Source organism: Piliocolobus tephrosceles, chromosome 12, assembly GCF_002776525.5.
Source record: "Piliocolobus tephrosceles isolate RC106 chromosome 12, ASM277652v3, whole genome shotgun sequence".
Classification (NCBI taxonomy): domain Eukaryota; kingdom Metazoa; phylum Chordata; class Mammalia; order Primates; family Cercopithecidae; genus Piliocolobus; species Piliocolobus tephrosceles.
The window spans coordinates 80,554,978-80,580,004 of NC_045445.1; the positions used below are offsets into that span (position 1 = coordinate 80,554,978).

Below are 25,027 nucleotides of genomic sequence, written 5' to 3' on the forward strand. Positions count from 1 at the left end.
GCTCTGTCGCCCGGGCTGGAGTGCAGTGGCCGGATCTCAGCTCACTGCAAGCTCCGCCTCCCGGGTTCACGCCATTCTCCTGCCTCAGCCTCCGGAGTAGCTGGGACTACAGGCGCCCGCCACCTCGCCCGGCTAGTTTTTTGTATTTTTAATAGAGACGGGGTTTCACCGTGTTAGCCAGGATGGTCTTGATCTCCTGACCTTGTGATCCACCCGTCTCGGCCTCCCAAAGTGCTGGGATTACAGGCTTGAGCCACCGCGCCCGGCCGCTTACGGTACTTCTAATGTAACCCTTCAAGTTTAAATTTACAAATTAATAGTCCACCTGCATTTGTGGTTTTGGTTGGATTTGGCATTGCATACCTAAAGCAGCAGAGCCAATGAAAAGCGGTCATCTCTCATGCTCAACTTTCAGGGTTAGGGTAAGTAGATATATATGGTCAGATGGATGGATGTCAGACCTTAGAGTGGTAAAAGAAGGTTAAAAAGCAGTGTGTTGCAAGCGGGGGATCTTGCTAAAATGCACATTTTGATTCAGTAGATCTGGGGTGGGACCTGAGATTCTACTAACAAACTTCTAGGTGGTACTGATGCTGCTGGTCCATGGACCACACTTCAAATAGCAAGGTTATCATTTTTAAATTAAGTTAAAAATAAGGATATATATGAAAGTTTTTTTTTAAATGTGATGGGGAAGAAATTGAACCTTATTATCCTCTCTCTTTCTCTGTAATCTCTCATACTATGTAGTTCGTCCCACTGATTCAAATGTCAGTCCTGCTATTTCTATCCATGAGATTGGTGCTGTTGGAGCAACCAAAACAGAACGAACTGGGATCATGCAGTTAAAAAGTGAGATAAAGCAGGTAAGATACTATTTGGGAGATTAGCTGGGATATTGCCACGTTTAAGAACATTCCTTTGGAATCAGACTTTGTTGGGTCATTTATTTTGTTTCACATTCTGAGTTTAATTTGAGCCATTTATTTTTCAGGTGGAATTTCGTAGACTGTCAATCTCAGCTGAGAGTCAGGTGAAACAACTAGGGATCATTTAACATGGTTTAACTTACCTTTAGTTCTATATAACATGCATGAGCTCATGGCCTTTTTACAAATAAGATAACAAGCCTTGGAGTAGATTGTTTGAATTGCCTTTATAGCAGTCATTTTGCAGACAGCTTTCCTTTTTCTGGACCAAAGTAATTTGCTAATTTTAGAAGGAAAGTAACTTGCATCTGATAACAAGAACTTGAAACCCTGAGTTTCTATTATTAGGACTGATGTAATTTTGGAATTAATTTTCTTTATAAAACAAGACGTAGACTTCAAGCAAAGAGTTTTTGCTTGGCCAGAGTTTAGGTTGGCTTCTGAACCTTTTCCTAGGCCCATTTGTGCACTTTCTTGTAAAATCCAGCTTTAGCAAGAGAACCCTGCTAAGTCAGTTTAGCCAGAAACCCCTATCCTCGATATCTTATCATCCTTGATATCTGATCAGGCTGCCCATCTTCTACCACCCTCAGGTGATGTCCAGTCACCCTGGCCTGTCTTCAGCAAAAATCCTGTTAGAATGGTTTAGCCAGAATCCTCCCTACCCTCTGACGTTTCTCTCTTAGTAATTTTCCACCCCTTGGCTATAAATTCCCACTTGCTTAGGTTGTATTCAGAGGGGAGCCCAATCTTTCTCCCTTACTGCAAGATCTCTTTGCAATGGTTCTGTACCTATTAACAATGGTCCTGAATAAAGTCTTCCTTACCGTGCTTTAACAAGTATCATTGAATAATTTTTTCTTTAACAAGATATACAAAAGGTGTTGTGGACACGTAGAGGGAGAAACATCTAAATCAGTCTGGGAGATAGTGGGAGTCACTAAATACCATGTTGTAGTCTCTTAATTTTTCCTGCAGGTGAGAATAGAGAGTGGTTGCATTATACAAGGAAATAGTTAACAGAAGCTTCCATAGCTTATTTTTAAAACTCTAGGAAGTCATGTGGTTTCAAGATCTCCAAGTTGAGAAATTACTGATTTGGCCTCTCCTAGAAGCACATTTTATGAAAAGCTTAAAACTACTTAAAACTACTCCTCCTATTTTCAGAATAGAATTATGATAGCTTGCAGTATAGAAACACCTCCAGAAGTGGAGAGGTGAAATGGAAATTTGAAGTTTTATTTTTAGTTTTTGTTTCTTTTTTTAAAGTTTTTTAGCACTGGGGTCTCACTGTGTTGTCCAGGCTGGAGTGCAGTGGCTATTCACAGGCACAAAATCCTGGATTCATGCACTCCTTCTACCTCAGTTTCCAGAATGGCTGGGACTAAGGCATGACACCACCTTACTGTTTGGTTTTTTTAAAAGAAATTAGAAACGCTTTAGAAAGACAATGAGCCAATGCTTGAAGCTTAATTTGAGGTAACTTGAGTACACCCATCAAATACCCTATGGCGTTTATATTTATGCAAGAATAAGTATGAAAGTGGAGAATAAGTATGAAAAGGGTCTTGTGTTCACTTCACAGTTTTCTCAAATAATTTGAATAATCTGAACATTTTCCTATTTGAAACGTGAAAGAACTACATTCAGTACTGAATAGTTAGTTACACTGGCATTATTAGTAAATAATCTTTGATTTGGTTGAGAGTTATTGGATAAACATTTTATAATTGTTGATTGTCACTCAGTATTACTTTTAAGTTCATTATATATTTACAACTTGAAGTACATGTTCCCAGCTAGATTAATATGATATTGAGACTTGACCTACCCAACTACATCATTTAAGTTTTTTCTACACATTCACTACCTACAGGTTTTCAAGGGAGACAAAATCACTAGGACTGTAATTTAGAGGATTGAGAGTCCTAAATTTGCATTACTTTCTTATTTCTAAATATTAACTTCCATCCTCACCTGCCTGTCTGGTATTTTGTATTGTTCTAAGCCATTTTTTCCCTATCACTCAAAAATGCCCTCTTTTCTCATTATGGAAAGAAAACATTATAAGGGTATTTTTATTTCTTTTCCCTTCACCATGGCTTCTAGAGTAAAGCTATTTCATCAGCTTTTTAATGATTTTGTGCTGACTACATACTGAAATAGTCTGTATTTTACTCCACTAGTGACGTAAAAGTACAAATAATTGTTTCCTGGCCTCATAGTTTTAAAATTTTATTTTCTCAATTTGTTCTCATAGTCCAATGGTGGTCATCCCCTGGGTATAGATTTAATGTCACCATCTTTTCTGGTAACTGCTATGATCTTCTCATATATGCCATTCACATGTGCTTTGAATATGCACTTGTATAAATCATGGCATATACTGGTTGACTAAAAAGAAAAACAAAATTAATCAAGAATTAAAGTAAGTATACAGCAATTTCATATATGGGGTGAATCTTTTCATTTATTTTCCAATAAGGTAGGGAAAGGAGTTCAACTCCAACCTCTTTTTGATTTCAGAAAACAAAATTCAATTATTGGTTAAGTATAAATTCTTGGTCCCACCCTGAGTACACTGAGTCAGAAAGACTGGGGATGAGGCCCAGTAATCTGTTTTATTTATATGATTCTGATGAATTTTTAAGTTAGAAAACTACTGGGTTAGCTATTCTTCTGATTATGAATTCATTTAGTAAATATTGAGTGCCAGTTTTGTGCCAGGTACTGTGAACAAAATGGATGTGGTCCTTGCCCTCATGAAGCTTACAATTTAGGAAGACTGACCTCTAATTAAATTTATTTGATTCAAATCAAAGACGCATAACGGCCTATGATTTCAGATTTCTCAAGCTGAAGAGATTTAGACTAGACAATAACCAAACAAAAAATGGAAAATTATTGGAAACAATATTAGTATTTTGGTTAACCTTAATCAAATACCCTGTAATGAACTAATAAGACTTGGCCAACTCTATCATATCCACATTAACATAGGACAGGGGTATAGAAGAAAATTTAAAAACTCAAAATGATTGATATTTGGCTTTGGAAAACAGTCTGAATTGTACTTTATCAGATCTGTACTCTTTCTGGTTTGACCTCACAATCAACAGCCTAGAATCTTGGTGGTATAGACAAGACAGTGAAGATGAATTAAATGGCAGTTCATCTACTCAACAGATCAGTGCGATAATCACTTGCCAATAGAAATGTTTGGGGACTCTTTTCTCTTTTACATTGCATTGGTTGGTGATTTAGGCATTTGGCCCAAATTAAAATGTGAGAAGTTATTTTCTCAGAAAGTATTTCTGTTATCTTCTATCTTATATTTATTTCTGAATTTAAACTGTTAACCACTTTGCCCAATGTATTTTATCCTTTACTTAGTATAATTGTTTCAAAGTTCATTATGTTTTAGCATGTATCAAAAGTTTATTTTTTTCATTGGTGAATAATACCCTATTAAATTAATGTCCCACATTTATCCATTCATCAGTTGATGGACACCTGGATTGTTTCCACTTTTTGGCTACTATGAATAATTCTACAATGAACCTTCATGTACAAGGTTTTGTATGGACAAATGTTTTCACTTCTTTTGGATATATATCTAGGAGTGGAAGTACTGGGTCGTATGGTAACTATGTTTCACATTCTGAAGAACTGCCAGACATGTCCAAACTGGCTGTACCATTTTACATTCCCACCAGCAATGTATGAGAGTTCCAATTTCTTCACATCTTCACCAACCCTTACAATTGTCTATTTTTTTTATTATAGCCATCCTGGTGGGTGTGAACTGGTATCTCATTGTGGTTTTGATTTGCATTTCCCTAATAGCTAATGATAATGAGCATCTTTTCTCATGCCCAGTGGCCATTTGTTTATCTTCTTTAGAGAAATGTCAGTTCACATTTGTGCCTATTTTAATTTTTTTTTTTTTGTCTTTTTATTGTTGAGTTGCAAGGATTCTTTATATATTCTGGATATAAGTCCCTTTTAAGATATGTAATTTGCAAATATTTTCTCCCATCCCGTGGGTTGTCTTTTTACTCTCTTAATGGTATTCTTTGAACAACAAAAGTTTTTAATTTCGACAAAGTCCAATTTGTCTATTTTTCTTTTGTTAGTCATGATGTTTTTGGTGTCATATCTAAGAAGGCTTTGCCTAACCCAAGGTCACAAAGATTTATTCCTATTTGTGTTCTAAGGGTTTTATAGAGTTAGCTGTTATATTTAGGTCTATGATTATGTATGGAGTGATCCCCAAGATCACCCTCAGATTTAATGATTCACTAGGAGGACTCATAGGACTCAGCATATAGTCATACTCACTGCTACGGTTTATTACACCAAAAGGGTACAAGATGCATTGGGCATAGTGCAAACTACAGTCAACAATAATTTATTGTACATTTTAAAATAATAAGTGTAATTAGGTTGTTTGTAACACAAAGGAAGGATAAATGCTTGAGATAATGGATACCCCATTTACCCTGATGTGGTTATTATGCATTGTATGCCTGTAATAAAGTGTCTCATACCTCATAAATATATAAACCTACTACATACCTACAAAAGTTAAAAAAAATGTAAAAGAGTTATTGGTCAAAGTCTGGGGAAAACAGACACAAGCTTCCAGAGTACTCTGTCAGTGGAGTCACCCAGCAATGAGTTGTGACAAGATGTCATTGCCAACCAAGGAAGCTCATTAAAGACTCAGCACCCATTGTTCTTGTTGAGGGCTGGTCCATAAACAACCTCTGTCTGGCATGTACCAAAACTCTGGACTCCCAGAAAGAAAGCAAATGTTCAACATAAACCATAGTGTTTGTAGAGATTAGGTGTGGTAAGTCACTGTTACTAGTTCTGGGAATGGTGAGAACTCTCCCAGATTCCAAGTTTCTAAGTTTCCAAATGCCAGCCTTGTAAGCAGGCCTTTCCAAGAATAGCAGTTCTGGCCTACTGTCTTAACTCTTTTCTGCACAGTGGGCTTAATTTTTGTGTGTGGTATAAGGTAGAGAGTTAAACTTCATTATTTTGCATGTGGATGTCACTGTTCCAGCACCATTTGTTGAAAAGGCTATTTTTCTCTCATTTAATTATCTTGGCATCCTTGTTGAAAATTAGTTGACCAAAATACAACGGTTTATTTTTGAACTCCCTGTTCAATTCCATAGATCTACATGTCTATTCTATACCAGTATGACACAGTTTTGATAGTTTTGTAGTTTTGATAGCTTTAGAGCAAATTTTGAAATCAGGAAGTGTGAGCTCTCCAACTTCAGTCTTCTTTTTAAATATGAATGTTAGGATCAGCTTGTCAATTTCTGCAAAGATCCCAGCTGGTATGTTGATAGAGATTGTGTTCAGTCTGTAGATCAGTTTTTGAAATATTGCCATCTTAATAATGTTAAGTCTTCTGACCCATGAACATGGGACTATATTTCAATTTATTTAGGTCTTTAATTTCTTTCAACATGTTTTATAGTTTTCAGAGTATTTGTTTTGGACTTCTTTTGTTAAATTTATTCCTACATATTTTATTATTCTTAATGTTATTTTAAATGGAATTGTTTTCTTAATTTTATTTTAATATTGTTGATTGCTGTTGTTTACAAATTCAGTTGATTTTTTATTATAGTAAGACATGTAACGTGAGATCTACTCTTTAAAAATTTTTTTAAGTGTACAATACAGTATCATTAACTATAGGTTTGATGTTATACAGTAGATCTCTAGAACATTTTCATCTTACATAACTGAAACTTTATACCCATTGAATAGCAAGTTCTCATTTTCCCCTCTACCCAGCCCCTGACAACTACCGTTCTACTCTCTGCTTCTAAGAATCTGGCTGTTTCAGATACATTACACAACTGGAATCATACAGAATTTGTTCTTCTGTGACTGGCTTATTTCTCGTAGCATGGTGTCCTCCAGGTTCATCCACACTGTCATATTTTGCAAAATTTCCTTTTTTAAAGGCTGAATAATATTCCATTTTATGTATTACCACATTTTCTTTTGCCATTCAGTTGTTGATATACATTTAGGTTGTTTTCATGTCTTGACTATTGTAAATAATGCTACATTGAACATGGGCATGCAAATATCTCTGCAAGATTCTGATTTCAATTCTTTTGGATACATATCCAGAAGTGGGATTGCTGAATCATATGGTAGTTCTATTTTTAATTTTTGAGGAACCTCCATAATGTGTTCTATAGTGGCTGTACCATTTTACATTCCCAGCAACAGTGTACAAGGGTCCTAATTTCTTCACATTCTCACCAATACGTGTTATCTTTGGGTGTTTTTTTTAACCATGGGCATCCTAACAGGTGTGAGGTGATAGCTCATTGTGGTTTGATTCGCATTTCCATGATGATTAGTGATGTTGAGCATCTTCACATGTGTGTGGTGGCTATTTGTATATCATCTTTGGTGAAATGTCTACTCAAGTAAAATATAATTGATTTTTGTTATTGATCTTATATCATGAAACTTTACTGAACTCATTTATTAGTTGTAGTTGCTTGTTAGTGAATTCCTTAGAACTTTCTACATACAAGATCATGTCATCTGCACATAGTTTTTACTTCTTCCCTTCCAATCTGGATGCCTTTTATTTCTTTTCTTAATCTCCCTGGCTCAAGCCTCCTGTAAAATGTTGAATAGAAGTGATAAGAGTGGGCATCCTTGTCTTGTTCTGATCTTCGGGGGGAAAGCTTCAGTCTTCAACCACTCATGATGTTAGCTGTGGGTTGTTGTAGGAAAAAAGTCTAAACATTTATTAGATTGAGGAAGTTCCTTTCTGTTCCTAGTTTGTTGAGTATTTTTATCATGAAGATGTGTTGAATTTTGTTACGTGTTTTTTTCTGTATCTATTAAGATGATGTGTTTTTTAACTTTTATTATATTGATGTAGTGTATTACATTAATTGATGTTCAGATGTTAAAACAGCCTTGAATTTCTGGAGTAAGTTCCACTTCATGTTGTATAATCCTTTTAGTATATCACTGAATTTGGTTTTCTAGTATTTCGTGGAGGATTTTTGCATCTATATTCATAAAGGATATTAAACTGTAGTTTTCTAGTAACATCTTTGTCTGATTTTGTATCTGGGTAATATTGACCTCATAGAATGAGTTGGGAAATGTTCCCTTCTCTTTTTTGGAAGAGGTTGTGAAGAGTTAGTATTAATTCCTCTTTAAATGTTTTGTAGAATTAACCAGTTAACCCATCTGTGCATGGGCTTTACTACTATGTGGGAACGTGTGTTTATTTGTTTGTTTGTTCGTTTGGGACAGGGTCTAAAGATATTACCCAAGCTGGTCTCAAACTCTGGGACTCATGCAATCCTTCCGCCTCAGCCTCCTAAGTAGCTGGGAATACAGGCACGAGCCATATGCCCATGCACCACGAGCCAAGCACCCATACTTTGTAGGAAGTTTTGTACTTACTAATTTGATATATTTGTTTGTAATAGGTCTATTAAGATGTTCTCTTTCTTTTTGAGTTGGTTTGGGTAGTTTGTGTCTTTCTAGGAATTTGTCTGTTTCATTGAGATTATGTAATTTGTCAGCATATGGCTGCGGATGGTATGTCCTCATAATTCTTTTTCTTTCTGAAGGTCAGAATTGATGTCTTTATTTACTTTTTTTTCTTGGTCCTTCTAGCTAAAGCTTTGTCTATTTTGTTGATATTTTCATAGGAAATATTGGGAGTTCATATGCTTTCCCTAGTGTGTTTCTAGACTCTATTTCATTTCTTTCCACTCTAATCCTTATTATTTCCTTCCTTCTGCTTGCTTTCAATTTAGTTTGCTCTTCTTTCTTAAAATGGAAAGTTTGTTTATTGATTTGAGATATTTATCCTTTCTTTAATACAGGCATTTATAACATAAATTGTTCATTAAGCGCTGTTTTAGCTGCATCCCATAAGTTTTGCTATGTTGTGCTTTTGTTTTCATTCATTTCATTATTTTCTAATTTTGCAAGTGATTTTTTCTTAATGCATTTATTATTTAGAAGTGTGTTGTTTAATTTCCACATATTTGTAAATTTCCTTAATTTCTTTCTGTTACTGACTTCTAATTATGTTGTGATTAGAGAACATACTTTGTATGATTTCTATTTTAAATTTATTATGGCTCATCTTATGGCCCATGAGAGCAACAAACTAAACCAAGGACCAGCTAGAAGTTTAACAGAGATAATCAGGTAAAGAGACAGCTAAGAATGTCCCATATCATCAGTATTTTTATGGCTCTTCTCATGTATCACCAGATTGCTTTCAAAAAGGATTATACCAACATACAGCACTGCTAGCTACATATAAGTCTACTAGCTTCACTATAACCTCTTGATCTTTGCTGCTCCACTTAATATTTGGTTTATAATTCTGCAGAGTATGTTTATTGTTCACTATAAAGTTCAAAGACTTTATCATAGAAACAGAGATAACTTTTGATTGATGTTCTTTCCTCTCCTCTCCCAAGTCACCTGGAACCTCTATGACTCCAAGTAGTGGGTCCTTTCCTGGCGCATATGATCAGCAGTCACCTAAAGATAGTCGTCAAGGTCAGTGGCAACGCCGAAGAAGGCTGGATGGGGCACTGAATAGAGTCCCAGTTGGATTTTATCAAAAAGTATGGAAAGTTTTGCAGAAGGTGAGCATAATACATTGTTGATGTCTCATTTTTCCCCCTTGAAATTCTCAGTCTCCTTGGCAGGGATATGACATGACTGTAATATAATCACTGCAATTATGTAAAAGTCATAACTCATATAGACGAAACCAAGAAGAAAACATAAAAATGAAACAGTTGATTTGTTATTGTGGCATTATTAATAATTTAATCTCTTTCTATTATTGTTGCTGTAGTCTTGTTTCTAAATTGGACTTTTAAAATCATCACTTCTCTGCTTTTGGCCACAGTTGGACATTGTAATACATTTGCTGCTAATCAAATGAATTTGGTACTAAAGAGCTAACTTTCTATGTAGCTGTGGAGGGTTGTAAATGTTATTTGTAGCAACGTGCTATTCATAACCAAGTATCAGTAGAGTAAAACAAAGCACAAATGCAGTACTTGGGGAGTTTGTGTTAGGAGCTCTTACCTATATTTTTTCTTGGATGAAAATTACTAAATAAACGCAAAGTCATAATGATGGTAATAGTTCAGAGACTCTTTGATGTGACCAACATTTTTTTTTTTGAAGGCCTATTTGGCCAAAGAAATTTAAGGGCATGTCACACTATTATGGTGTTGACAGTTTTAGAGGGCCAAGTAGACTATTGTGCTCATGCATAGGTCTCCTTCATAGTGTCTTAGGTGCCACTTTCTACATCATTGGCTTAATAAGGACTTGAAGTTCACTTCATCCAGGACTTCAAACCCTTTAGTTATGTTTTTTCCCCTCTGGGCACTGATATTCTTCCAAGGACAGAATCAGGTGATCTTTTGGAAAGGTAAAAGTTGATTCCTCAGACTATGGGCTCTGGCAATCTTCCTTTTGAAGAATACTGAGAACTTGCTTTTTTTGCAGCTAACTTCTATAGCACAATGGTGATAAATATAATTTTATCTCTTCAGTTATGCATGGATTATGGCAATGTTCTATGTGCTCATACAGCAAAGAACAAAACAGATAATAATCTTCATTCTCCTTGAACTTATATTCTACTAGGGAGAAACAAATTATAAATAATAAACAGTAAATAAGCGAAGTATCTAGAATGTTAAAAGACAATAAGTACTATGGAAAAACGAGCAGGCTAAGAGTATTTATGGGGGGATGGGATGCTTAACTAGAAAATGTAGTAATGATACATGTCTGATAAATGCATGTCTTGATTTCATTTTCAGATTAAGACTTCATATTCAGAGAAAAGCACTTAAAATTTAAATGAAAATATATTATTTTGAATCATTCATAAACCAATATCTGTCATATACAACATGCAATGTACAGTAATTAAAATTGGCATTTCTGAAAGCATTGTTATAAAGATACTTAAGAGTTATACCCAGTGACAGATAGCTTTGTTGAATACTGTAATAAGGAACAACAGCCAGTTCTATAAATGACTTTAAAATTCTAAAAGTATTGGTGTGCTAGGAACGACAAATTTGATTTGCGTGAATACTCTTTAAATTCTGTAAAGGTTTTTTTTAAAATTTTCTTATTATTACTATACTTTAAGTTGTAGGGTACACAAGCACAATGTGCAGGCTCGTTACATAGGTATACATGTGCTATGCTGGCCCACTGCACCCATCAACCCGTCATTTACATTAGGTATTTCTCCCAATGCTATCCCTCCCCCCGACCCCCACCCCATGACAGGCCCTGGTGTATGATGTTCCCCACCCTGTGACCAAGTGTTCTCATTGTTCAATTCCCACCTATGAGTGAGAACATGTCGTGTTTGGTTTTCTGTCCTTGTGATAGTTTGCTGAGAATGATGGTTTCCAGCTTCATCCATGTCCCTGCAGAGTTCATGAACTCATCCTTTTTTATGGCTGCATACTATTTCATGGTGTATATGTGCCACATTTTCTTAAACTAGTCTATCATTGATGGACATTTGGGTTGGTTCCAAGTCTTTGCTATTGTGAATAGTGCCACAGTAAACATACGTGTGCATGTGTCTTTAGAGTAGCATGATTTATAATACTTTGGGTATATACCCAGTAATGGGATTGCTGGGTCAAATGGTATTTCTAGATCTAGATCCTTGAGGAATCGCCACACTGTCTTCCACACAATGATTGAAGTAGTTTACAGTCCCACCAACCGTGTAAAAGCATTCCTATTTCTCCACATCCTCTCCAGCACCTGTTGTTTCCTGACTTTTTAATGATCACCATTCTAACTGGTGTGAGATGGTATCTCACTGGGGTTTTGATTTGCATTTCTCTGATGACCAGTGATGATGAGCATTTTTTCATGTCTGTTGGCTGCATAAATGTCTTCTTTTGAGAAGTGTCTGTTCATATCCTTTGCCCACTTTTTGATGGTTTTTTTTTTTTTCTTGTAAATTTGTTTAAGTTCTTTGTAGATTCTGGATATTAGCCCTTTGTCAGATGGGTAGATTGCAAAAATTTTCTCCCATTCTGTAGGTTGCCTGTTCACTCTGATGATAGTTTCTTTTGCTGTGCAGAAGCTCTTTAGTTTAATTAGATCCCATTTGTCAATTTTGGCTTTTGTTGCCATTGCTTTTGGTGTTTTAGTCATGAAGTCCTTGCCCATGCCTATGTCCTGAATGGTATTGCCTAGGTTTTCTTCTAGGGTTTTTATGGTTTTAGGTCTAACATTTAAGTCTTTAATCCATCTTGAATCAATTTTTGTATAAGGTGTAAGGAAGGGATCCAGTTTCAGCTTTCTACATATGGCTAGCCAGTTTTCCCAGCACCATTTATTAAATAGGGAATCCTTCCCCCATTGCTTGTTTTTGTCAGATTTGTCAAAGATCAGATGGTTGTAGGTGTGTGGTGTTATTTCTGAGGGCTCTGTTCTGTTCCATTGGTCTATATCTCTGTTTTGGTACCTGTACCATGCTGTTTTGGTTACTGTAGCCTTATAGTATAGTTTGAAGTCAGGTAGCATGATGCCTCCAGCTTTGTTCTTTTTCTTAGGATTGACTTGGCAATGCGGGCTCTTTTTTGGTTCCACATGAACTTCAAAGCAGTTTTTTCCAGTTCTTTGAAGAAAGTCATTGGTAGCTTGATGGGGATGATATTGAATCTATAAATTATCTTGAGCAGTATGGCCATTTTCATGATATTGATTCTTCCTATCCATGAGCAGGGAATGTTCTTCCATTTCTTTGCATCCTCTTTTATTTTGTTGAGCAGTGGTTTGTAGTTCTCCCTGAAGGGGTCCTTCACATCCCTTTTATGTTGTATTCCTAGGTATTTTATTCTCTTTGTAGCAATTGAGAATGGGAGTTCACTCATGATTTGGATCTCTGTTTGTCTATTATTAGTGTATAGGAATGCTCGTGATTTTTGCACATTGATTTTGTATCCTGAGATTTTGCTGAAGTTGCTTATCAGCTTAAGGGGATTTTGAGCTGAGACGATGGGGTTTTCTAAATATACAATCATGTCATCTGCAAACAGGGACAATTTGACTTCCTCTTTTCCTAATTGAATACCCTTTATTTCTTTCTCCTGCCTGATTGCCCTGGCCAGAACTTCCAATACTATGTTGAATAGGAGTGGTGAGAGAGGGCATCCCTGTCTTGTGCCATTTTTCAAAGGAATGCTTCCAATTTTTCCCCATTCAGTATGATATTGGCTGTGAGTTTGTCATAAATAGCTCTTATTATTTTGAGATATGTTCCATCAATACCTAGTTTATTGAGAGTTTTTATCATGAAGGGCTTTTGAATTTTGTCAAAGGCCTTTTCTGCATCTATTGAGGTAATAATGTGGTTTTTGTCGATGGTTCTATTTATGTGATGGATTACCTTTATTTATTTGCGTATGTTGAAGCAGCCTTGCATCCTAGGGATGAAGCTGACTTGATCATGGTGGATAAGCTTTTTGATGTCCTGCTGGATTTGGTTTGCCAGTATTTTATTGAGGATTTTCGCATCGATGTTCATCAGGCATATCGGTCTAACATTCTCTTTTTTTGTTGTGCTCTGACAGGCTTTGGTATCAGGATGATGTTGGCCTCATAAAATGAGTTAGGGAGGATTCCTTCTTTTTCTATTGATTGGAATACTTTCAGAAGGAATGGTACCAGCTCCTCTTTATACCTCTGGTATAATTTGGCTGTGCATCCATCTGGTCCTGGACTTTTTTTGGTTGGTAGGCTATTAATTATTGCCTCAATTTCAGAGCCTGTTATTGGTCTATTCAGAGATTCAGTTTCTTCCTGGTTTCATCTTGGGAGGGTGTATATGTCCAGGAATTTATCCATTTCTTCTAGATTGTCTAGTTTATTTGCACAGAGGTGTTCATAGTATTCTTTGATGGTATTTTGTATTTCTGTGGGATCGGTGGTGATATCCCCTTTATCATTTTTTATTGTGTCTGTTTGATTCTTCTCTCTTTTCTTCTTTATTAGTCTTGCTAGTGGTCTATCAATTTTATTGATCTTTTCAAAAAAACAGCTCCTGGATTCGTTGATCTTTTGAAGGGTTTTTGTGTCTCTATCTCCTTCAGTTCTGCTTTGATCTTAGTTATTTCTTGTCTTCTGCTCTTCTGCTAGCTTGTGAATTTGTTTGCTCTTGCTTCTCTAGTTCTTTTAATTGTGATGTTTCAGTGTCGATTTTAGATCTTTCCTGCTTTCTCTTGTGGGCATTTAGTGCTATAATTTCCCTCTACACACTGCTTTAAGTGTGTCCCAGAGATTCTGGTACTTTGTGTCTTTGTTCCCATTGGTTTCAAACAGCATCTTTCTTTCTGCCTTCATTTCATTGTTTACCTAGTAGTCATTCAGGAGCAGGTTGTTCAGTTTCCATGTATTTGTGCCGTTTTGAGTTAGTTTCTTAATCCTGAGTTATAGTTTGATTGCACTGTGGTCTGAGAGACAGTTTGTTGTGATTTCTGTTCTTTTACATTTGCTGAGAAGTGCTTTACTTCCAACGATGTGGTCAATTTTGGAATAAGTGTGATGTGGTGCTGAGAAGAATGTATATTCCGTTGGTTTGGGGTGGAGAGTTCTGTAGATGTCTATTAGGTCTGCTTGGTGCAGAGCTGAGTTTAAGTCCTGGATATCCTTGTTAACCTTCTGTCTCATTGATATGTCTAATATTGACAGTGGGATGTTAAAGTCTCCCATTATTGTGTGGGAGTCTGAGTCTCTTTGTAGGTCTCTAAGGACTTGCTTTATGAATCTGGGTGCTCCTGTATTGGGTGCATATATATTAAGGATAGTTAGCTCTTCTTGTTGAATTGATCCCTTTACCATTATGTAATGGCCTTCTTTGTCTCTTTTGATCTTTGGTGGTTTAAAGTCTGTTTTATCAGAGACTAGGATTGCAACCCCTGCCATTTTTTTGCTTTCCATTTGCTTGGCAGATCTTTTTCCATCCCTTTATTTTGAGCCTATATGTGTCTCTGCACGTCAGATGGGTTTCCTGAATACAGCACACTGATGGGTCTTGACTCCTTATCCAATTTGCCAGTCTGTGTATTTTAATTGGAGCATTTAGCCCATTTACATTAAGGTTAATATAGTTATGTGTGAATTTGATCCTGTCATTATAATGTTAGCTAGTTATTTTGCTTGTTAGTTGATGCCGTTTCTTTCTAGCATTGATAGTCTTTACAATTTGGCATATTTTTGCGGTGGCTTGTACTGGTTGTTCCTTTCCATGTTTATTGCTTCCTCCAGGAGCTCTTGTAAGGCAGGCCTGGTGGTGACAAAATCTGTCAGCATTTGTTTATTTGTAAAGGATTTTATTTCTCCTTCACTTACGAAGCTTAGTTTGGCTGGATATGAAATTCTGGGTTGAAATTTATTTTCTTTAAGAATGTTGAATATTGGCCCCCACTCTCTTCTCACTAGTAGAGTTTCTGCCGAGACATCCGCTGTTAGTCTGGTGAGCTTCCCTTTGTGGGTAACCCAACCTTTCTCTCTGGTTGTCCTTAACATTTTTTCCTTCATTTCAACCTTGGTGAATCTGACAATTATGTGTCTTGGTGTTGCTCTTTTTGAGAAGTATCTTTCTGGTGTTCTCTATTTCCTGAATTTGAATGTTGGCCTGCCTTGCTAGGTTGGGGAAGTTCTGCTGGATAATATCCTTAAGAGTGTTTTCCAACTTGGTTCCATTCTCCCTGTCACTTTCAGGTACTGAAGCCTACTTCTGTCAGCTCTTCAGAGTCATTCCCCATCCAGCTTTGTTCCGTTGCTGGTGAGGAGCTGCGATCCTTTGGAGGAGAAGAAGCGCTCTGGTTTTTAGAATTTTCAGCTTTTCTGCTCTGGTTTCTCCCCATCTTTGTGGTTTTATCTACCTTTGGTCTTTGATGTTGGTGACCTACAGATGGGCTTTTGTTGTGGATGTCCTTTCTGTTGATATTGATGCTATTCCTTTCTGTTTGTTAGTTTTCCTTCTAACAGTCAGGTCCCTCAGCTGCAGGTCTGTTAGAGTTTGCAGGAGGTCCACTCCAGACCCTGTTTGGCTGGTTATCACCAGCAGAGGCTGCAGAGCAGCAAATACTGCTGCCTGATCCTTCCTCTGGAAGGTTTGTCTTGGGGGCACCTGCCTATATGAGGTGTCACTTAACCCCTACTAGGAGGTGTCTCCCAGTTAGGCTACCCGGGGGCGGGGGTGGGTCAGGGACCCACTTGAGGAGGCAGTCTGTCCTTTCTCAGAGCTCAAACGCCATGCTGGGAGAACCACTGCTCTCTTGAGAGCTGTCAGACAGGGACTTTCAAGTCTGCAGAAGCTGTCTGCTGCCTTTTATTCAGCTATGCCTTGCCCCCAGAGGTGGAATATATAGAGGCAACAGGCCTTGCTGAGCTGAGGTGGACTCCACCCAGTTCCAGCTTCCCTGGTAGCTTCATTTACCTACTCACGCCTCAGCAATGGTGGACACCCCTTCCCCAGCCAGGCTACCGCCTTACAGTTCGATCTCAGACTGCTGGGCTAGCCGTGAGCAAGGCTTGGTGGGCATGAGACCTGCTGAACCAGGCACGGGATATAATCTCCTGGTGTGCCATTTGCTAAGACCATTGGAAAAGCACAGTATTTGGGTGGGAATGTCTTGATTTTTCCAGGTACAGTCTGTCACAGCTCCCCTTGGCTAGGAAAGGGAAATCCCACAACCCCTTGTGCTTCCCGGGTGAGGCGATGCCCCGCCCTGTTTTGGCTCTCCCTCTGAGGACTGCACCCAGTGTCCAGCCAGTCCCAATGAGATGAACCAGGTACCTCAGTTGGAAATGCAGAAATCACCCATCTTCTGTGTTGATCACGCTGGGAGCTGCAGACCAGAGCTGTTCCTATTTGGCCATCTGGGAATGGAGACCCAAGGTTTCTAATAAACATCCTTTTTATTAATCATAACATGGCAAAATGCATACTTGCCATTTCTGAAAAGTGATCCAAACTCTACATTCACAGATGAAAAATTCTTATAGAATGTTATGATAAGCATACATGTTGGGTTAAACAAATTTCATAGCTGTTGGAGTGCCATGAAATTAATACTTGCATTTTGGACTGCTGTAGTTTATACTTTTTATATATTTCAAATCAGGTGTGTACCATTTGTACTGAGAACACCACAAAATGAATTACCTAAAATCCCTTGATTTTAATATGTGTTTTGGTTTATTAACAAATTATAGTAATTTCTTACACATTTTTCGAAATTAATTGTATAAGAATATATATATCTGCTTATGGATACAACGTGTAAATAAAATTTTTGCTCACCAAACCCTATCGCAAGGACAGAAAACCAAACACCACATGTTCTCACTCATAGGTGGGAATTGAACAATGAGAACACTTGGACACAGGGTGGGGAACATCACACACTGGGACCTGTCGTGGGGTGGGGAGAGGGAGGAGAGAGAGCATTATGAGCTATACCTAATGTAAATGACGAGTTAACGGGTGCAGCACACCAAAATGGCATATGTATACATATGTAACCAACCTGCATGTTGTGTACATGTACCCTAGAACTTAAAGTATAATAATAAAAAAAAAAATACAAGGATTAAAAAAAAAAACTTCTGCTCACTAAAAATAAGTAAATAAATAAATGCATGTCTTGAGTTTTTTCTTATGGCCTAAAAATTTTTTCAAAGGCCTGGTTGTGATGGCCCTGGGACCAAGTATGATATCTTTCTACATAGTCTCTGAATATTTGGGACTAGTCTATCCCAAAAGATGGAACTTTCCTACCCATTCCATTTCCCTAAGTAGAGGATGAACCTTAGGTCTCCTACAGTCCAATCCTGCATCTTGGCACTTAGGAATCACAGCCTATGGCAAGGGCACTTGGACTGCAGAGCCCCTTGCTGGCCTGTGATTGATTACTCAGCATATACCACATGAAGCACGCTTAGAAATACAGTGTCTCCTTACAGCCTCCACGTTGTTAGTCTATCCTTGATGATACGGTTTTTGGTGATATGGTTTATTTTCTGTTTTGCAGTGTCACGGACTTTCTGTGGAAGGGTTTGTCCTTCCTTCTTCTACCACTAGAGAGGTAAGAGTCTCTGTCTTGCACATTTATGTGACTGATAACTTTTCTGGCTAAAGTATTCCAGTGATCACTTACTTTTCAAAGTGACAGATCTATGCTTTTATAAATCAACTGAACATGAAATGCATTTGAAGAAAAGAGAATTTTTTAATTGAAAGATAATATTATAGAATAATTATGGATTACTTTATATGAAGACAAATTCTTTTAATGGTTGTTTAAGTTAGGCTGTCTTATGTGAGTGTTGTGAGGGTTAGATAAGGCAGAGGGATAGAAATCTAAGAATGCATGACTTCTCATGTGCCCCATCCTTCACATTCCCACCTTTCTCTAGTAGGATGTTTGTAGACCATTAGAACATAAACCAGTGGTTGTTAGCTACAACTACATGTTGGGGTAACCTGGGTTCCAATTTCCAATTTAGTGGATTAGAATCTCCAGGGATGGGAAGTGAGCATAGCATCTGTATTTTTTTTGATCTGTAGAATGATTCTGATATATAACCGTGGTTGAAAACCATTACCATGAACCACAGACACAGATTATCAGATGCTTTTATATTTTCCTTTTTGTCCAAATCACACAGAAATTATAAAAACTAGCTTTTACACAGATTCAACAAATCTGTGTTAGCATGATAGAAGTAGTAAGATTCAATAGTAGAAAGTTCTCAAAAATGCTGGGGTTGTTGCAGATAGGATCTTGGGGGAAAGGTACAGAAAGCTAATGCTATGCTTCAGGGCTTCACTATTGCCTACAGGCCTTTTCTCTAATCAAGAATGCCATGTCCCCCATTTGTCTTTTCTCTACATTTAAGCAAGAGTGAAATGTTCATACAATTAATAATACATACCTGAATAGTACCTTCAAGAGTCTCCAAACATTATTTTTACATTTTTAAATTTGGTCTTAAACACCATTATGTAAAATAGGTAAAGAAGGAATTGTGATTCCTAATTTATGGACAAAGAAACAAATTTAGAGATTAATTGTCTAAGGTTGTATAACTAGTAACTAACAAAGATAAGACTTGAACCCAAGTCTTTATACTCCAAATCTACATTGCCTCCCTAGAGGATATACTCAACACAACTTTACCAAAACATACTTCTCAATCCCCTTCACCCCCAAATAATTTTACATTTCTTAATGCCCTTTTTAATCTAATAGTATACAATGTTTTACATAATTCTAATTTTTATGTATTATACATACAATTTTAAGTTTTACCCAAATTTTTCCTTTATTTACAGTCATCAGATTTTAATAAACAGTCATGTAAAAACTCATGAAGTTGCTGTGCCATGTTATGCCATTCCCATGTTTAGGTTACCTCTAGTTTTATACTTGTGACTAAAGCTACTATAAGCACTTTTCTATATGGAGCTTTCATTCCTCTTTTGAATTACTATCTTAGGATGAACTCTCAGAAATAGGATTATGGGTTAGAGGGCATGGACACTCATGGCTCTTGTTATGCATTGCCAGATTGCCTTCCAAAAAGATTGAACCAGTTTACTTATTCAATTCTTTTGAAGAGGGCTGAATCGATGCTCATGGCTACAGTGTTTTTACTGCCTTTCAGAGCAGGTGATTGATGTCTCCTGGATGATGGACTCTTAGGAAGTGATTTTCTTTTTCTCTATCACAGATGACTCCAGGTGAGATTAAATTCTCTGTTCATGTGGAGTCTGTCCTGAATCGCGTACCTCAGCCAGAGTACCGCCAGCTGTTGGTTGAAGCCATCCTTGTCCTCACCATGTTGGCAGATATTGAAATTCATAGCATCGGAAGCATCATTGCTGTGGAAAAGATAGTGCATATTGCCAATGACTTGTTCCTTCAAGAACAGGTAGGCAAACCTGTTGTTTTCTCAATAGAGAAATGTTTTTACTCTAACCTGATGACATTCAGAGGTCTTTGAGGAACCATGGTCACTTTCTTGTGCCCTCCTCCTCATACTTCTTTTCTGGGCCTCGTTTGTAGTGGCTCTGAGCTCTGTTTGCAAAAGAAGTAGACAGCAGGAAGACCTCTGTCTTTTACCATGTGTTTTGTGGTTTGTGTTAGAGGGTAAATTTGCCTGGAATTCAGGAGGCTTTATGCTTTTCCCTGAAAGGCCTTGAAGCATACCATTAGCATCATATTTCAAATTTCGGATCACAATGCTTTTTGTAGCTTTAAGGACCTAATAAGAAACTATTGGATGGCATATCCTTTCTGAACTATTAAGGACAAGAGATTTGGTTTTAGTTTTGCTTTGCTTTTGCTTTTGCTACTCACCTATAGGAAAATAAGAAAGTGAAACTTTTATTCCTACATTTTTCTTATTTTCATAATAAATCTTCTTCCAGGAAATTATACACATTCAAAAATAGAAACTATTGAAAGTGTCCCAAATGTTGCCTGTATTAACAGGGCACATAAGTGAAGGACAGGTACTGTTGGCAATAAGAAAATTTTCAAAACATTTAATCGGTGTTTTCATTCTGTTAGCCCTTGGGAGGAGATGCAGAAGAAAAGTATCTAGGTTTTTCTAGGACAATTCTAATTTTAAATATTCTGGATTGCTGTCAGTCCATGTATCTAAAAATGTGTTCCCTTTTAGGCATAGACCTCTAGCCTCAGAAAACTTAGTCTATTTGAATTAAGTCGTCTTAGAAAGAAATCACGATCAAATGCAGCATAAAAGAATACAAGCTGAAATTAGTAGTACTAGAAGGAGTCAGACCGAAACTCCACTAGGGTGATTTGTGTTAACATTTGTCTATTAATAGGTATGACTCAATAGATTAATGATTATATTTAACTTTTAGAAATTGATCATAATGGGGAAAATTCTAAACAATTAATAATTTTTAAATAATTTGCATGATTTGGGGACCTAGTGAAAAATGCCTGTATACAAACTCATATTCACCCTTTTGTCCATAATCCTATTTCTTCCTGGATAAACAGCCTAGGGCCCAACTAATTGGTGTTGGGGAGGAGGTTCTGAATTATATTGATCAGGTCTTTACTTAGTAGGATTAGTAATTTTTCCTTTCACCTGTGTTCTACCCTTACAAACCAAACAGAAAACCCTCGGCGCAGATGATATCATGTTGGCAAAGGATCCCGCATCCGGCATCTGTACTCTTCTGTATGACAGTGCACCCAGTGGCAGGTTTGGCACCATGACCTACCTCTCCAAGGCAGCCGCCACCTATGTGCAGGAGTTCCTGCCCCACAGCATCTGTGCCATGCAATGAGGGCTTTGGTTCCTGGCTTCTGGGAGCCTTTTGACAGCTGGTCCCTGCCTCGGTTGATTGTGCATGGAACTAAAGTGTTATTGCCTGATCACTCTGACCCTGCCCCTTTCTGTCCCATCCTTCCCAAGAAGAGAGAACTTTTTCGATAAACTAACTACTTTAGAAGAAGTGAACACTTACCTGGAGGCTCACCTTGCAGAACCAGTGACAATCTTATGAGTATAATGAACACTCAACCAGGCCTGTCATGACTGGCTTTATTTCTTTCATCATCCATAAAAGTTTGCATGTGTTTTTATTCTCTAGATCTGTTACCAACATAGTTTTCTAACTCCTGTTTGGGGAGCAAGTGTTAATAATAACTTATTCCTAAAGCTTGGTTTTTCTTATTTGTGATTTTATTGTGTATATGAGTGGTGGGTACTTTGGGACATTATTTCAAATGAATAACTCTAAATTGTTAAATATTTATGCTTCTATAAATTAGAATTACCTATTCTAAGTGCCTTTCCTTAGGAAAAGAGAGTACTGGATCATGGTTTTCTTCCTTACTTACAGGTTGCCTCACACTGAGTGATAAAATTGTTTCTGTGTAGAATCATTGTCTCTACTGTTGCCCTCTCTGTGTCTGCACATATAATGCCTCTCTCGCTTTGGTGAAATATCCAAAAATGCAAGTGCAGCGTGCATAATTAAGAATTTCTGAACTAACACTTGAAATCACATTTTATAAAGGTTGTTGGTACTCAGAGATGTATTTGCAGCAGAAAATGCAGAATAACCCAGAGAAATGGAGCCCTGAGCCCAACTCCAGAGAGGCAGGGAAAGAAGAAAAGATGCCTAGACAATGTCTTATACATAGGGAAGAGAGAGGGAATCAGAGGTGGCTTAGTTCTCTGAAGACAGCCTTATGCGCCTAATCCCTGCCTTTGAAAAATGGGCCAATACACAACACAGACAATAATTTGAAGCCTCTGTCTTCAGCAAAGATAAATTCAGCAGTCCAGTCTATAGCTGCTCTACTTAGCATTCTTTTCATGTGCTCTTGGTCTCGGTCTCACTCACCTACTTTCTACCACATCCAACTCAACTCCCTGACACCCCACCCCCATCTATTCTTAAACTTTTTCATATATATCTTCACTTCCTAATTCTAGTGTACATATCCCTGTATACATGGTATCTGTGGGCATATGTCTGTTTCTTATAAAGACACATATTTGTGCATGCGTGTGTGTGTGTGTGTGTGTAAGCATATATGGGAATTTTTATGAATGTAAGCAGTTTTGATGTGTCTGTATGTCAATCTGTATCTACATTTGATGGACTGAGTAAGAATGTTGCATGTGAGAGAGGGGGTGTAACTGTGGACTCAGATTGACACACATAGGTTGGTGGAAGAATAGCTTTCAGTCTTCTTCCTTGGTCCCATGTGTAGGTAACCTTGCTTGACAAATGTTTCTCCTAACTTTCCTTCTTCTGAATTGTGCATAGAGACTCTGCTAACTTCCCTGTTTGCACTCAGATAACTTCCTACTTCAACCCCCTCCTTTATCTTGGATATTTCTAAGGTTTTTCCCCAATAATGGGAATGGTGAGGGTGGGGATGAGAGACTCTAAACAATTCTTGCAGAACCAGTGACAATCTTATGAATATAATGAATAAGTAAGTATATAGTAGGGTGATAGAATACAGATAGTAGAAACAAAGAGAGTACAGCCAACCTTTTCAGCACTTCTCTCAGAGCAAATGGAAACACACAGTAAGTAGCTTTCTGACTACATTATTTTCTGGTCACTTTTAAAGAAAGTTTACAACCTGTTCTGAAACTATTTGTCTTTTCACTGGCTGTAAGTGTCTACCAATCTCAGGGAGTATATCTGGAGTGCCCCAGGTGAAAGATCCACTCATTCGCCTGAACTGACTCGAAGGGCTGCATTTCTCTGAGTTTACGAAATTGTGTCATTATGGTCCCCATACAGTGGTATTTAACTTTTAAAGCAACTTTTAAGAAAGCTCTACTTGTATTTTGTTCATTTTAAGTGTGTGGTACTAAAAGGACATGTTAGACTTTTTCAAAAAGCACTTATGTTTTGAAAATCGAATAAATAATAAGAATTTCCAATTAAATCATGTCTGGTGCCAATGTGCAAAACTTTACATGTGTTTTTGTGATTGGAGTTTATTTCATGGCTTTATTCTACATACTCTGCTTAATTATACAGTACAGTCAAAGCTCATTCATTGGGTTGAAGTAGAATAATAATAATATATAGTACATATATAGTATATAATACATTTATAATATGTTAGATAATATATGTAAAGAAATGCAGTTTAATCATTCAAATACATACCCACTCAAACAAGGGTTACTAAATTCAAACGGGCTTATTGACATCTATAGGGAACATTTTCTTTTCTTTTCTGTTTTTAAGACAGAGTCTTGCTCTGTCGCCCAGGCTGGAGTGCAGTGGGTTGATCTTGGCTCACTGCAACCGCTGCCTCCCGGATTCAAGCGATTCTCCTGTCTCAGCCTTCCGAGTAGCTGGGATCACAGGCATGTGCCACCACGCCCAGCTCATTTTTTTTGTATTTTTAGTAGAGACGGGGTTTCACCATGTTGGCCAGGCTGGTCTCGAACTCTTGACCTCAGGTGATCCACCTGCCGCGGCCTCCCAAAGGGTTGGGATTACACTCGTGACCCACCGCACCTGGCCTGTAGGGAACATTTTCTGATGAATGAATAAAACAGATTTTTACTCAGCATTTCAGTTGTGTGCAAATGGTGCTTCTTCCCTAATGAAGGGTATTTTAAAACAACTTGTTTTTCTAAATATTAAAAATATTTGGCAGAATCTTGTTTATGCTATTTGTTAGCCTTTTCTATAACAGGATTTATTCAACAAGGATGAACATTGTCTCCACAGTTCCATCCTGGTTAATGAAATTTTACTACATTCTGGGAATCTTACACAACTGGTGGGGCAAAAGTCATTCTTCACCACAGCTGGCAAAACCTCTGCCATTCCTTTTTCTGTTTACCAAGTACCAAGTATCTGCACTAATGCAGCAGAGATTAAGTATCGTATTTTCCACATTTGGTCTTCATTTCCTTTTTAACTTGAGTAACCTCAGGTGTTGGTTTGTCCAGGACAGCCCCCATTTATGCCTGTCTTACTGGCATAATTATCAATAACACTGTGTCACTGTCAAAAAATGTCTCAGTTTGAAAGATATGGTCACCCCTATATTTAGCCGATGTGTGATTTCTTTTAAGGCTAAGCCAAAAAACCAAGAACTTATTCTCAAACCACTAATAGTACTTGTGCAGTAGTGGTATGGGGATAAGGATGACAGTGGGGGGGAAACTCCCTTCCCCACCGAATATAGAAATATTTGGCATAATGGCTCTTAAATAACCAATATTTGAGCACATACCAAATGCCATTGTTATATAGACACTTAGCATGAGCCATTTTATCTTCACAATTGCCATGTAAGATAGATACTGCCATCTCCATCTTACAAGTAAGTCATCTGAGGCACTGAGGGTTTAAGTAAATTGCCCCAAATCAATCATCTAATAAGTGATAGAGCTGGAATTTGAACCCATGCAGTCTGACTCTAGAGTTCACATTCTCAACAACTACACTC

General features: G+C 37.4%; 1 protein-coding gene across 2 annotated transcripts in view; it reads left to right on the top strand.

The window, feature by feature from the left end:
* PHKA1 (phosphorylase kinase regulatory subunit alpha 1) overlaps positions 1–23,528 on the top strand; it is a 141,134-nt gene extending 117,606 nt beyond the window's left edge. Inside the window, exons 27-32 of one of the 2 annotated variants that reach the window (XM_023202119.2) lie at positions 751–866; positions 995–1,033; positions 9,440–9,610; positions 18,071–18,124; positions 19,773–19,973; positions 21,196–23,519. In XM_023202119.2, the coding sequence (XP_023057887.1) occupies positions 751–866; positions 995–1,033; positions 9,440–9,610; positions 18,071–18,124; positions 19,773–19,973; positions 21,196–21,369 (755 nt within the window). In that variant the 3' untranslated portion in view covers positions 21,370–23,519. Of the gene's footprint in view, positions 1–750; positions 867–994; positions 1,034–9,439; positions 9,611–18,070; positions 18,125–19,772; positions 19,974–21,195 lie in introns of both variants that reach the window. The other variant, XM_023202120.1, reaches the window with a different exon arrangement.
* Positions 23,529–25,027: the final 1,499 nt, after the last annotated feature.